The sequence below is a fragment of the Chaetodon trifascialis genome, chromosome 4 (assembly GCF_039877785.1).
Source record: "Chaetodon trifascialis isolate fChaTrf1 chromosome 4, fChaTrf1.hap1, whole genome shotgun sequence".
Taxonomy (NCBI): Eukaryota; Metazoa; Chordata; class Actinopteri; order Chaetodontiformes; family Chaetodontidae; genus Chaetodon; species Chaetodon trifascialis.
The window spans coordinates 7,050,698-7,065,331 of record NC_092059.1 but is presented as its reverse complement, the minus strand read 5'-3'; the positions used below and the strand labels follow the sequence as shown (position 1 = coordinate 7,065,331).

The 14,634-nt window shown below is 39.7% G+C and overlaps 1 protein-coding gene across 1 annotated transcript; it reads left to right on the top strand.

Annotated features, from left to right (window-relative positions):
• The first annotated feature begins 2,510 nt into the window (after positions 1–2,510).
• Positions 2,511–13,135, top strand: LOC139330068 (uncharacterized). Its single transcript, XM_070960797.1, has 18 exons — positions 2,511–2,702; positions 4,031–4,196; positions 4,285–4,437; positions 4,523–4,683; positions 4,836–5,012; positions 5,352–5,490; positions 6,189–6,376; positions 6,475–6,616; positions 6,707–6,873; positions 9,466–9,657; positions 10,291–10,453; positions 10,856–11,005; positions 11,435–11,595; positions 11,681–11,857; positions 12,165–12,306; positions 12,425–12,612; positions 12,713–12,854; positions 12,960–13,135. The coding sequence occupies exons 1-18, from the start codon at positions 2,511–2,513 to the stop codon at positions 13,133–13,135; spliced, it is 2,976 nt and encodes a 991-aa protein (XP_070816898.1).
• The last annotated feature ends 1,499 nt before the right edge of the window (positions 13,136–14,634 follow it).

Here is a 14,634-nt window from a genome sequence, read left to right as displayed (position 1 = left end):
CAATGGAGGGATGTACACTTTTGTACTTCTAAATACTTGACAAAGGCAACTGGACTTGCTTAAAGTTTGAGAAGACGGTTAATCTCTTACCCAAGAGGATTCTTCACTTCTAACTGACTGGTGGGGAGTCACAGGTATTAATCCTCTTGCAAGATCGTTCCCACTATCATGTAACTCACAATGGCAGGGTGGGTCAATGACTCACATCTGACCTCAATGACTCAGAAGTTGTGAGCTCAGCTGCACGCTGAGTTAACCACTGCTACCCTCAACTACCAACCATCATGATAACGTAAATCCATATGTCCCCATCTGTAACAACAAAAAAATTATAGAAAGACTAAGCATTGCCAAAGACAATCCATGCCAAATTTTTGCAACTGCTTATCTCATGGCTGGCTACTTTTTTAATTTTAGGAAATAAGGAAAGCAGAAGCACTTGAAGTAAAAAACAAATGTATATGAATTTAAAAAAATGTATGGACGAATTTATTAATAAAGGGCATTTTTCAAGAAAATTTCCACCTTTTCCTTTATATATATATATATATATATATATATATATATATATATATATATATATATATATATATATATATATATATATATATATATATATATAGAGTGAGTTTTTGGTATTGTCACATCCTGAGCATTAAACCATTTTAAATATGAATCTCAGTGGCGTGGTCTTCATCAGTGAAATTAAGGAATAAACTACAGACTGATCTGAAATTATCAGAGCTGATCTCTCTGAGGGAATTCAAGGCCATAATGAAGGATCGAAAGGAAAACTCCCTTGATCAGTGCAACTGTTTTTGAACTCTTCTGCGTCTATTTTTATTTACCCCCTCTCATTGCTGTTATTATTATTAGTTGATTATTGTTATTGACAGTTGTTTTATGTTTGTTCATATTGTTGTATTTGGTTTTATGTGATAATGTTGTCCAGGTCACTCTTAAAAAAGATTTTAATCCCAATGAGGTTTTTTACCTGGTTAAATAAAGGATATATATATAAATTTTAAGCAATGCTCTTTATCTGTTGAAAATCTTTGACAAACATAAGTGATTCCAGTTGAATAAAGTTTGAAAAACTGTATTGTATTACTGTAAATTGTAATCTGATTGCTATTTATTTTAACAGCGCAGTGAGTCATTTAGATGCCTTTTATTCCCACTGCACTTTGTATTGTTGGTTTAGTTCTGCTCAAATCCAAAGTCTGAGGTCACTGAAAGAGAACAGAAGTCTTTCATGCAGTGTGTGTTATATTGCTGAGTTGAAATGGCCGTGCTCATGAGTGATTGCCATAAAATTGCAATGTTCAGGTAGGTAATTTGTTGCTAAGAGAACATTCTGTTGTTATGCTTATGATATCTCAACTTCTCCCTTGGTTGCTGTTTTTGGCTGGTTTTCGGATCCAACGGGATCTGCTCCCCCTGCTCATTTACAGAGGGTCATTGCCTTTTCCTCCTTATTAGCTAGACACTTGATTTTATTCAAATAGAGGGCTGTTACTCCTCCATCACATCATCACTGGATTAAAGATTTTATGCAAAATGTGAAGCTAGAAAAGATCAGAAGTACTCTCAACAGTTCCATCAACAGATTCCACAAAACCTGGGACCCTCTAATAACTTATATGAACATTTTTGTTATGGAATCTCGTGGCAAGAAATAAGGCCAGGACCCAGAACGCAAAAACTGGTAACACAGTTTATTGAAAAGACTCAAAATCCAACAAAAATCTCCACTCAGTGGGAAAAAGGACAATGCAGGCTGAAAAAGGTTCACTATAAAAAACAAAAAATGGCAAGACCAAAAGGGTTGCTATTCTTTACACAAAATCACCAATACTGGGAATATTATTATAAACCAAAAATCACCTTTGCAGGGACAAAACGACATGAATGACCAATGAATGAGAAACTCGAGAACCACAGTAGCTGGGAACGCGGAGACAGGCAAGGCAGAACAACGTGGCAAGATACACGTGAGTGGACCAAGAAATCTTCTGGCACTAAGCAGGTGGAAGAGCTGGCTGAAGTAGTCAGCGGCTGATGAGCTGATGCCGCTCAGGTGTGTCAAGTGGCCAGGAGATCGACCCCGCCCCCCTCCACGCCCCAGCACTGCAGCTGAGGAGATTATTTTATTTTACTTTATTTTATTTTATTTTATTTACTTATTTTTTGCTGGGATTGTTTTTATTTAAAGGTTATTGTAAAACAGTGAATATGATTGTTTTATATAAGATTTGAAAATGACAAATAAAGTGTTTTTTTAAAAAAAGAACATTCTGTTCTATATCCATTACTTGAATCTTTATCATATGAGATCTTGCTTGTCATGAGAAAACGAGGTGTATCTATAGGTGGTTATGTAAGAACAACTATCACAAGCACCTTTGTACATACAGACTTTAGAAAAAAACAGGTTTTTCGAGTGAGCAGGACAAAGGCCTTGAGAAGCTCAGACCTTCCTCCTGCTGCTGGTTCAACTCTCTTCAGCAATGTGGCTTTATAATTTTTTACTGAGTTTTGACCTCAAGGCCATATTCCTGTTTATTTTTATTTTTATCCTAATTGCGGACTACCTCAAACACAAGAACCCTCCAGATTTTCCTCCAGGACCGTTGGCTCTTCCCTTTGTTGGGAATTTCTTGAGCATGGACAAAAAACATCCACACATTTATTTTACCAAGGTAAAGATAAATACACAGAAAGTTTCACCCTACAGTGCCTGCAATCACTAAGGATCGAAGATTAAAAGTGATCTCATTGCTAAAGGCTTTTATCGATATGTTTTAGTTTTGTTAAGCACTTTAAAAGTGTTATCTTGTTTTGTTAATCAATTTTGCATGTGAATTTTATTGAGGCATTCTGATACATTTAAATTTGATTAACCTAAATGAATTTACATACAGATCAAGACCCGTCACACAGACAGCTTTGTGTAATTCCTATCAGATGATAGTTACTAATGTGAACATGTGCTTGACAACATGTAGCTTTGGCACTGAACTAAAATAAAAGGAAGCTATTTAAACAATTTAAACAAAATATTTAATCGCAATTAATCTCATGAATGTCGTAGTTAACTCTGAATTAATCGCAAATTAATCGCACATTTTTATCTATTCTAAATGTCCCTTGAATTATCATTTTAACACTGTTATCAATATGGAAAAGTGGATAGGCTTGCATTGTGCAAATGATTTTTAATTGAAAGCAACAACGTTTAGTGTTTTATTTCAGACTAACATTCTCACTTTGAGCAGTCATTCACATTTGAATGAATCAAATCTCGCACAATTTAACACTGTCAATAAACAGATGACAAAAAAATAAATACTTGGTTACAAAAAAGCCTCTTCAACAACCCTTTCTAAGGGATCAAAACAGGATGATCCAAAATAAAGTTACAATGTGCACATCATTGTAAACTAGGACTCAGCCTACAGTGCAGTTAAACCATGGCTTAAACTTTACTTTCTTATGTTTCCTTTGAACATAATAGCATCCATGTGCCTCTGTCGAAAAGCTATCCATTGTCGCCTGGTTTTGACAAGGAGGCGGCAGCAGAGAATTTGCATTCGCCATGTGTTGAAGCTAAATTTTCCATTCAGAATCTTGTTCGTATCCAATTCGGCGTTTTGCATTTGACATCCACACAAATTGGTAGCCTACTCTTTTATACAGTAGCTAGCGAGCAGACAATACCAAACATGTGCGTGGGGCGTGCCTATTGTTTTGTTTCTGGTTTACAATCAGATCCTGTAGCCAGGATCTGATTGTAAACAAGCAGTGGCCACAACTTATAAAAAACTACAACTTCGCTAGGTCACTAAGAGCATTAATCTCGCGATAAAAAAAATGACGCTGTTAAAACTGATTTGCGTTAACGCATTAATAACGCAATATTTTTGACAGCACTAGTTCAAACACTTTAGGATTTTGACCAATTTAAAAAGTCCAAATTATGCAGTAATGTGTTGTGGTTCATCACTGTTCCTTCATGTATTGTCTGCAGCTGGCTGACATCTATGGGAATGTGTTCAGTGTTCGCCTCGGCCGTGGCAAGATGGTGTTTGTGTCTGGATACAAGATGGTGAAGGAAGCCATTGTGGCACAAGCCGAGAACTTTGTGGATCGACCATACAATGCAGTCTCTGACAGATTTTACTCAGGAACCAAAGGTGTACAAATCTGTCTTTTCTCTCATGCTGCAGAGAAATTACTTCCCCTAAAACATTAACCCTCTTTCCTCTGGATGCTTGTGTCTAGATGGTCTGTTCATGACCAATGGTGAAATATGGAAGACACAGCGACGCTTTGCTTTGTCTACCTTACGTAGTTTTGGCCTGGGCAAAAACAGCCTTGAGCAGAGTATCTGTGAGGAGATCCGACACCTGCAGGAGGAGATAGAGAAGGAAAAAGGTGGCACACAATGAGAATAAAATACAGTTGGTTGGTCGCCTCAGCTCTTCAGCAATTGACTAAACAGTGGACTCCTTTCCTCCAGGTGAACCATTCAGTCCAGCAGGCCTCTTCATCAACGCTGTGTCCAATATCATTTGCCGGCTGGTGATGGGGAAACGATTTGAATATAATGACCACAAATTCCAGTTGATGCTGAAGTATCAGTCCGAAGTTCTTTATCTGGAGGGCTCTATATGGGGTCTGGTAAGTCAGCCATATCTAGTGACTTCAGAGACAGCATTCTGGTGCACCTGCAGGAGACAATCCATAACTGTCCGAGAAGCAAATGTTCATAGCTTGTCACCAAAAATGATGTGAGTGAAAGTTTCGCTCATCTACTAATTTCTTCTAAATAGCTGTATGAGTCATTCCCTGGAGTGATGAAACACTTGCCAGGTCCTCACAATAAAATGTTCAGCCACTTCAATGCACTCCAAGACTTCATCACAGAGGAGGTGAAGAGTCACAAGAAGGACCTGGACTACAACAATCCCCGGGACTACATTGACACTTTCATCATTGAAATGGAGAAGGTATGTGAACAACTGCATTGTGCACACATGATTTTTTTCCCCCCAAATTGTTCCACTTAGTCCCACCCTACTGCCTTTTGATTGGCTAGTGCTTGTTCGAAGAAAGAGTGGCAAAGTTCTTAGTAGGAAGGAGTTGTGGTGGACGATTAGGAAAAGATCAAGATTTTGGGTTAAAATAGACTCTTTGATGCTCGAATAGAGGCAATAAGTACTAGCCAAACACAGCACAGGGCAGCAGGAGTAGGTGGAACAGTTTAATGGGAAAAAACAATATTGCACACACTGCTCTGTGTAGGTCCTCCTGTCAATCAACTGTATCCTGTTTGCATTTCTGAATAGCACAAAGAGACCGATCTGGGCTTCACTGAGACCAATCTGGCCCTGTGCTCTCTGGATCTGTTCCTGGCTGGAACTGAGACAACATCCACCACTTTGCTGTGGGCTTTGGTTTTCCTCATCAAACATCCTGATGTCCAGGGTAGGTGACATCAGAACAGCCATAGACAGTAGAATAGGTGAATGGAACTTCTGGGTCTGAATGCAGAAGTGCTCTGAACTTGCATTCTTTCTAAGGGCCAGCAGGGGTGACCCCAATGGTGACAGAACCAGATCAGATAGAGGCACGGCAATGCATATCCATGGTAGCTCCACCCTTTCCCCCAAATATGATCACGTCTAGTTCCAAAATGCCAAATTCAAGGTTTAAAAATGGCAGTCCATAAACTAGTGGGTGACATCATGGTAGCTACATCCACTGTTTATTATACAGTTGATGGAAACAACATGGAAAGAACACCAAAGGAGTATACAGCCATGCTTGCAGCTCTAGTTGTTGAGATATTTCAGTCTACACCAAAGTGGTGGACTGACAGAGCAACATTGCCATGCCACTTGCATGGCTCATGATAGGGACTGTTTTTTTGGAGGAAATGAACACAAAACCTTCAAAGTTTGTCTGTCTTAAAGCAATACTCACCATTGAGATAAATGTTTTCTTTGTAGCAATGTTCAGCTACTACGCCACATGAAAAAGTTCAAGGCAGCAACCTGTTGCCTTCAACCATCTTTATTTGTATGCAACCTTTGGAGGAAATGAACGGAAAACTTCACAGTTTCTCCAGTCTGTCTTAAAGCAATACTCACAAGCTCATTCCTTCAATTTTCTTGTATTTCTAGATAAAGTCCATGCAGAGATAGACAGAGTCATTGGACAGAACCGCCTGCCCTCCATGGCTGACAGAGCCAATCTGCCCTACACTGATGCTGTCATCCACGAGATCCAGAGGGTCGGAAACATCGTTCCTCTCAATGGGCTCAGAAAGGCCGCCAAGGACACAACACTGGGTGGTTACTTCATACCTAAGGTGCATCTAGTACACAGCGATTTTTAGTCTTTTTGAGGAAAGAAAAAGTGTTTCAGCAATGCATGGCACTAACCTATGGGTTTTTGTTTTTTTTTAAGGGTACATCCTTGATACCCAACTTGACCTCTGTGCTGTTCGACAAGACTGAATGGGAGACTCCAGACAGCTTCAACCCAGGACACTTCCTCAATGCTGAGGGAAAGTTTGTGAAGAGAGAAGCTTTCCTGCCTTTCTCTGCAGGTAAACCACATTCACCTCAATCTTTAGCACAACCTCAACCAGAATATAAGTGTCATCCTGAGCTCTTAAACCTTCCTGTGGACTCTTTAGGGAAACGCGTGTGTCTTGGAGAAGGCCTCGCCAAGATGGAGCTGTTCCTGTTTCTTGTCGGTTTGCTACAGAAGTTCTCTTTCTCTGTTCCTGATGGAGTTGAGCTGAGTACAGAAGGAATTACTGGAACTACACGTGTACCACACCCCTACAAGGTTTATGCCAAGGCTCGCTGAATTGTGCAGCATCTCACTCAACCACTTTACATCCAACTGATGTGAAACAGATGAGACTTATAATAGTGTAGGGGAGAAAACCTCTCAATGTCAACTTTTCATGATTGTTTGATTGCCTCATGTAGCGAAGACCTGTTTTTTTGTTTCAAAACCCAAATCCATTTGCCTGTTGATACAACCCTCCTTAGATAACCATGACCTGGATGAATTGTGAATCTTCACAGACACTGTTTACAGGACGTTCCCTTTGTCCTTGTATTTGTTAATGACAACATGTATAAAGATTTCATAAACATACATTCTTCAAAGTTACAAACTGTATTTGTTAGCTTTTCTCTAAAGTAATGATGATCAGTTATGTCATGCATAATGAATTGAAATCATTAACAGACCATTTCAACACATTTGTTAGTGACTAATAAAAGATTAACTGATTTGTGTCACAAAGCTTGTTTCAGTCATTGTTAAAAACACAACACAACATACATATGGCTGGTAACTTATTTACAAGCCATTGGAAGTAACATAAGTTGTATATTATGAATTGTTTGTTATTATTTTAATTACTATTACCTTTATTTAACTGTGACTGTGACTAATCTAGACGAAGAGGAATCATTTGTGGAGGCCACTGTGATGAGAATTTTAGACGCATCAGTCTGCACAGAGCAGATCGAGCCAGACAGGAAGTCAGACACAGGATGTAGAGAATCCAGTAAATTTTCAAAATAAAACCCCTGTGCACTCCCAATCATACATCTTTTTTTTAATGTTACAGTGCAGAGGAAAGAAACAAAAGGCATAAGTATTGGCTGATGTCTTTTTTTTTTTTTTTTCTTCCTTAAAACAATGTAGTGTGACACCGTCTCTGACAACACTAGCAGGTCCAGAGCCAAAGCCTGCAGCACCATCTACAGGTACATTAGATGCAGAATGCAAAATGACAGGGAAAGAGAGGCTTTCAGCCTTGCAGCATTCATTAGTATTTCCAGTATTTCCAGTTGGGATGAAACAGAAATTTCACATTATAAATCATCAGTGACTGCAGTCTTACTGTCCAATTACATATACATTTCTAGTTTTATTATCCATCTCTATCTGTGACTTCTCTGCTGCAATTTACAACAAGCTTTACATGATCAAGTTCTTCTGACTGCCTCTCCCAACCCGAAAACTGTACTGCTGAGACAGACAGGAAGAACAGGAAAAAAAGCTTAGTCACATTAAAAATGTATTTTTTATGAACGTTTCCATTTGTCACACTTGTGAAATTGAAGGCAAAAGTGAGGCAAAACTCTACATGCATGAAAGGTGTTTTCTGATGTTGGATTGGTGTGTGTGCACCTGTGGTGTGTGTCAGCTAAAGCCACACAATCTGTGTGCTTTGGACTTTGGAAGAAAGCCTGATGTGCAGACTTTGTCCTGTGTCCACAGAAAGCCGATTAAACATTATAAACATATTTATTCAGGCTTGCTCTTACTTGAAATTAAATTTGTTCATGCATCAATGAGAGCATGTTGGCAAAGCTCTTTAATGTCACCAGAAATGTAAAATTCTGTCAGCCTTTATTACTAGATTTCAGCATTGAGACACAGTTACATTCATGTGTATGAAAAGTGTCAGTTGCGTGAGTGTCACAGACAATGCGTGACACTTGGTAGAAGTAGTTTTCAACAGAAAACTGACAACAAAAAACTGAATATATAAAGTCAAGTCTGTAAGAACTGACTCATACGATTCCTAATCTCCAGGATGAAGTTTGTGTGTTTGGCCCATTCATTCAGCACTACTTCCCATCTTAAATCAGCAGCAAACCTGCCACTGCCAGCTGCCGCTGCCACCATGTGACCCTCACGGTGGCAGCAAATTGAAGGGGTCATGGTCTACAGTGGGTTGGAAAAAGTTGGTAAAGGTGTCAGGAGTAGGACGCATTAGAAAGAGGAAATGACAGAGAGACTGAGGTTCTGTCCGCTGTCCATTATGTAATCAAAAATATCTACGTCTTTTGACCCTCAGGGCCCCTGGAGTTCAGAAATAGCAAAAGCGCTACGTAATTGAGAGTCCTCACAGGTATAGAAGTAGAGTAATGAGGCAGGCCGTTACCTTTATTACTGATATTTATTGAATTGTTTTACTATTGCACCCGTTGAAGTTGGATCAAAAGTAGCGTGTGGCTAAGTGCTAAGTGAAAAAGTGATTTACAAAACACATCTGTTCAATACATCTGCATAAAAATCCATTGACTGTAAATCACACACATATTAGCTATTTGAAGATGCTTTATTTATTTATTTTTGGCTTACTTTGCCATCTGTATAGTTGACTGATTACTGACAAATGATTTGTTTTGAAATTATTAGGAAGATCGGTTTGTGTCCATAACATGTAAGGCAAGTGCACACAGTAAACAACAAGCTTTTCATTTTTCATTGAAGAAGTCCTGAGGGGCCACCGGTGTTATGTAACATTTCCCTCTTTGGACCTCTTTTTCCGGCTTCCTCCATTCCCTCACCCTGATAACATGTGAGGCACCACTGCTATCTGCACAAGCAAACTAATTTTACAGAAGAACTTTCTGAAAGATTTTCACCATGATTTTTGAAGCACTTCTTGAGTATTTGGACTTCAGTGGTTGGCTGCTGCTCAGTTTTATGGTTTTACTTGTGACTGATATTGTTAGAAATTGGAGGCCACAAAACTTTCCACCTGGACCCTTGGCTGTGCCTTTTCTGGGAAATATCTTCACAGGGGTGGACTTCAAAACAATGGACAAGGTGAGGTGAACAGTAAAATTTTATTTTCCTAAGAGAAGAGTTGATCTTTGGAGTGACTTACAAAAGTGGCCTTATCAACTTGATTAGCACAAGTAATAACAATAAATACACAACAGTATTAGAAAATTGCAACTCAGAAGTTTTTTCTTACCGCGTGCCAATTTAATATATGTACATAGTCATGTACTTTACCCAAACCAAGGGTTGATTTTCAGCTATAATGGTTTTTGACCATCAAAGCTAGAGGAAACAATTTCTTAGCTAAAACAATCAGTGACAGACTGCAGGTCAGTACATGCAAAATAAGTAATCATTTACTGAGTATGTCAAAAAGAAACAATTTAAAAAAATCATGAAACATATATCAATCAAACTGCAGCAGAAACACAGAAGAACAGCAGTCACAAGGTCAAACTCGCAGTATTATCAGCATCTCTGAGACCAATCTGTTGCAGGAGTGGTCACAGTGAGACGTTACGTCAAGGTTAGTCCAAAGTGTTTATGTAAAGGTCCACCCTCTTCAAGCATTTCATCTGGCAAAAACTCCCTTTATTTCAATGCAGTCTGTAATTCAGAAATGAAAAGAATAAAAAAGTCTTTGTGAAACCTTTGGTGATTTGTTTTTGAATGCAGCTTGCTGAGGAGTATGGTCCTGTGTTCAGCCTGAGGAGAGGCAGCGAGAGGATGGTGTTTATTTCCGGATACAAGATGGTGAAAGAGGCTCTTGTGAACCAGCTGGACAGCTTTGTTGATCGACCTATTGTGCCTCTCTTCCATGCTGTATTCAAGGGCCTTGGTGAGTATGTGAGAGCATGATTGTATGGCACCAAAAGCCTTTGACTGTATCAAGCTCCTTCTTTAGGGTAATACCAACGTCTTTGTGTGGTGTTGGATTTAACCACAAATCAGAGCTCAGTCAAACAGCTGATATGAGACAAACTGCATTGCCAGTGTAGAATATGTATAGTTTACATATTTTTCCATTTACACTCCCCCCAAGGATACACCAAACTCAGCACAGCAGAGTTTAGGGAGTGACGGTAACTGTTTATTCTTAATCTAGCTGCTCATAAATTACTGAATTCCTAAATAAACAGTAACAACAAACAAAAACAGCACATGCTATTTTGAAACTACGCCCAGCAATGTCTGCGCAGGGCCTGTTTGCTTTGTGTAATTTGATATAACAATCCCACAGGCATAGCTTTGAGCAATGGTTATCTGTGGAGGAAGCAGAGGATGTTTGCCAACACTCACCTGCGTTACTTTGGGGAGGGTCAGAAGTCACTGGAAAAATACATCGAAGTGGAAAGCAACTTCATCTGTGAAGCTTTCAGAGATGAACAAGGTAAGTAAGTAAGATATATAGTATTTCATCTGTTAGTTATCACCTGACTATTGCAAAAATACTCCTGACAGTGTACTCTCATCACATCCCAACTGTACAGAATGTATGTGGCAAATAAAGTGATCTTTCTAGTACAAGTAAAAGTCCTGCATTCAAAGTCAGTCAGTTAATTAACTAATAATTTCAAAATTGTGTGCAAAAATCTTGAGTTGTAAAATAACTAAGAACTAAAGCTGTCAAATAATTGTTGTGCAGTAAAGAAAATTAGAATATCAACCTTTGAAATGTAGTGAAGAAGAAGTGTTCCGAGGAGAGAGTACTCATGTAAAGTACCTCAAACTTATGCTTAAGGTAATGTAGTTAGTTACTTTCCACAGCTGCATCTGAATATGTATATCACCACTTAAACTGAATTCATCATATTCCCAGGAAAACCTTTCAATCCCCACTACATTATCACGAATGGCGTGAGTAACATCATCTCATCTGTGCTCTTCGGACATCGCTTTGAATACAGCGATCAAAGTTTTCGTAAGGTTCTGAAGTTGGATCAAGAGGCCATTGTGCTCGCCGGCTCAGCTCAGACTCAGGTAATTCCTGATCTGCCTCAGCTATCATGGTGTGACCGCAAAACAAACTGGGTCCATCACTGATCTGAGTTTGTCCCATCAATAGCTGTACGATGCCTTCCCTGGTTTGCTGAAGTACCTGCCAGGACCTCATCAGACTGTCCACGCCAACTACAAGGAGATCATGACTTTCCTGAAAAAGGAAGTGGAGAAGCACCAGGAGGAGTGGAACCCTGACGACCCCCGCGATTATATCGATGTATACCTGGCAGAGATGGAAAAGGTAAGGGTGAAACTTGTCTGACCAAAAGTCCACCATTTAGTAAATTATTAAAATGAGTGTGTACAGTACCACGTATCAAGGCTGAATCCTGACTACAGCAGCCTGGGTTTGATTACTGCTACAGGGTTCATCGCTGCATGTCATCCCCTCTTTCCACTGCCTTTCCTGTCGCTCTCCAGCCATCACTATCAAAAATGAAGTAGAAATGTAAAAAATCCATCTATGACTACAGTAAAAACTAGGCTATGAAAGCTACTCTGTGTACAGCGCAATAAAATAAAAACATTTTCTGCTGATGCACTGCCAGAAAAAGGAGGATCCACAGGCTGGCTTCAATATTGAAACCCTGCTAGTTTGCACCCTGGACCTGATTGAGGCTGGTACAGAAACAACTGCCACCACTTTACGCTGGGCCCTTGTTTACATGTTGCACTACCCAGAGATACAGGGTAGGTATTTCATCAATCACTTTAAGCAAAGGAGTATTCCTATGAAGGTTATAGACGGTTTGGTCTTATTTCGAGCACATGGTGTCTAATGAGACTGAGACTCTGCTTCCTCATTCAGAGAAAGTCCAGGCAGAGATAGACAGAGTGATTGGACAGTCTCGTCAGCCCAACCCAACCGACAGACCCAACCTGCCTTACACGGACGCTGTCATCCATGAGTCTCAAAGGATGGCAAATATTGTTCCTCTTGGATTCCCTAAAATGGCCAGTAAAGACACCACACTGGGAGGATACTTCATACCTAAGGTAAAGGAGTACGACCAGACTCACCAAAGGAAGGATAACAAGCTATAAAATTTGGAAATTCTGCATAACTGATGCCAATGTTTTCTGACTTGCTTTCCAGGGCACAGCTATTAACACGATGCTTGGATCTGTGTTGTTTGATAAGAATGAGTGGGCGACTCCAGATACCTTCAATCCTGAGCATTTCTTGGACTCAGAGGGCCAGTTTCGCAGAAGACACGCCTTCTTACCGTTTTCAGCTGGTATTTTTTTTACAGCTCCACATTCACTGATTTAGCTTTGAGGAATTCATGAAAGCACCGAGCAAGTTTGGAATCTGTTGACCTAAAGCTGCTGTTTCCCTGCAGGTAAACGTGTGTGTTTAGGGGAGCACCTGGCCAGAATCGAGCTGTTCCTTTTCTTTACATGCTTCCTCCAGCGCTTCACCTTCTCTCCTGTTCCTGGAGAAATGCCCAGTTTGGAGGGCGTGCTGGGCTTCACCCATTCCCCCCAGGCATTCAGGATGATAGCTGTGCCTCGCTGATTTTCTCCACCTTTTCTTAAGACAGCTAAAGACAAAGCATCAGCACAAATCATTAATCTGCTGTGTTCCCACGGTCTTCCCACAAAGTTATTTTGCTAGTGTACTGTAAAACTCACATGTGGATATGTGTAATCAAAATTGATTAATATTTCTTGTAGCTTTGCTGCACCTGATGTGGGTACCTGCCTCAAACATATATCATTAGTACATGATGGGTTCACTGAAAGTGAAGACATTTAAACACATTTGTACAGATTTGGTATCTATCCGTCATTGACCTGAAAAGCTTTCCCCGATGGGATCTCAGATAATTTATCGACTTGGTCAATAATTTGAGATATTCAGAAACTGCTGAGCCATCAAGTGTTACAAAATATAAAGAGCAAATCATGTTTTGATCATTGGTCTTGAGAAGAAGAAAAAGAATCAGAGGGACAATCCCCTTTATTTGTCACACAAACTACATACATGCTCTCACATGCCATGCAAATTGGTGAAATTTGTCATTTGCCTTTAACCCATCCTGGTCGCCTTCCTCCACGGCAGACCCGGAGTGGAGGACTGCCACCCAGTTTCTTCTGTCACCATTGGTCAGGTGGTGATCTTCTTGCATGTTTTTAGTGTTTTTTTTACCCCAGGTGAACACGGGGAGAACATGCAAACTCCACACAGAAAGACCCTTTTCCTCGAGCAGCAGGCACTGAAGGCATGGTGGAGGACACGCCACCAGCGCCCACAGCGGGAATCGACCCGGGACCTTTGAGCTGTGAGGCGACAGTGTTTCCACTGTGCCACCTGAGCAACATGAGACCATGATATATTATGCATTCGTATATTACAACACAATCTCTCATGCAAAGGTTCCAGAGTAATTACACGTGATTTGCTTCACGTCATAAAATCAATGTTCTACACACAAATCAAAGTCTCAGTCTTAAATACAAGTATATTAACCTCTATATCTATCATTGACTGAGTGAATGTTGGCACTATCTAAAAACTACTTGCATCAGGTTGGGTACTTTAGAACTATTATACTTCAGCACTGGAGAAAGATAACATTGATAAATACATTTAAAATCAGCCTCCGTGATTTTGTGAGTACTAAATAAAAAATGTATTCTGTTGTATGCACATAACCTTGTATCTTCATCCGAATCCATGTCTACATCATTTTCACAGATTATCAACGAGTCAAAAGACAAAGTAACATGATTAGATGAGAAATCATGAAATTCTCTGATTTTGCCCTTAATTGAGGTGGCAGTCAACGCTTTATCCTCCAGTGCTGTTCACTCAAACCATAATTTCTTTTCTTTATTAGCAATTATTTTTTTTAAATGCTGTGGGAGCTATTTGTTTGTTAATCTTTAGTTCTTGTTTGCTAATTTTAAGTAATATTTTTGATTTGTTTCCTTTAGATTAGTAGGTGTAGGACCAGAATGCACCTGGGTGGGCCTATGGTTTTTTACCAGAGCTGGAGAGGCCCTTTGGTCTTT

What these genes read in the sequence shown, in the direction of transcription:
- LOC139330068 (XM_070960797.1), top strand. Translation starts at nt 2,511, where the DNA reads ATGTGGCTTTATAATTTTTTACTGAGTTTTGACCTCAAGGCCATATTC. An exon ending in GTGGTTACTTCATACCTAAG is followed by an intron (nt 6,377 to 6,474) that starts GTGCATCTAGTA and finishes TTTTTTTTTAAG; the next exon opens with GGTACATCCTTGATACCCAA. An exon ending in CCGGCTCAGCTCAGACTCAG is followed by an intron (nt 11,596 to 11,680) that starts GTAATTCCTGAT and finishes TCCCATCAATAG; the next exon opens with CTGTACGATGCCTTCCCTGG.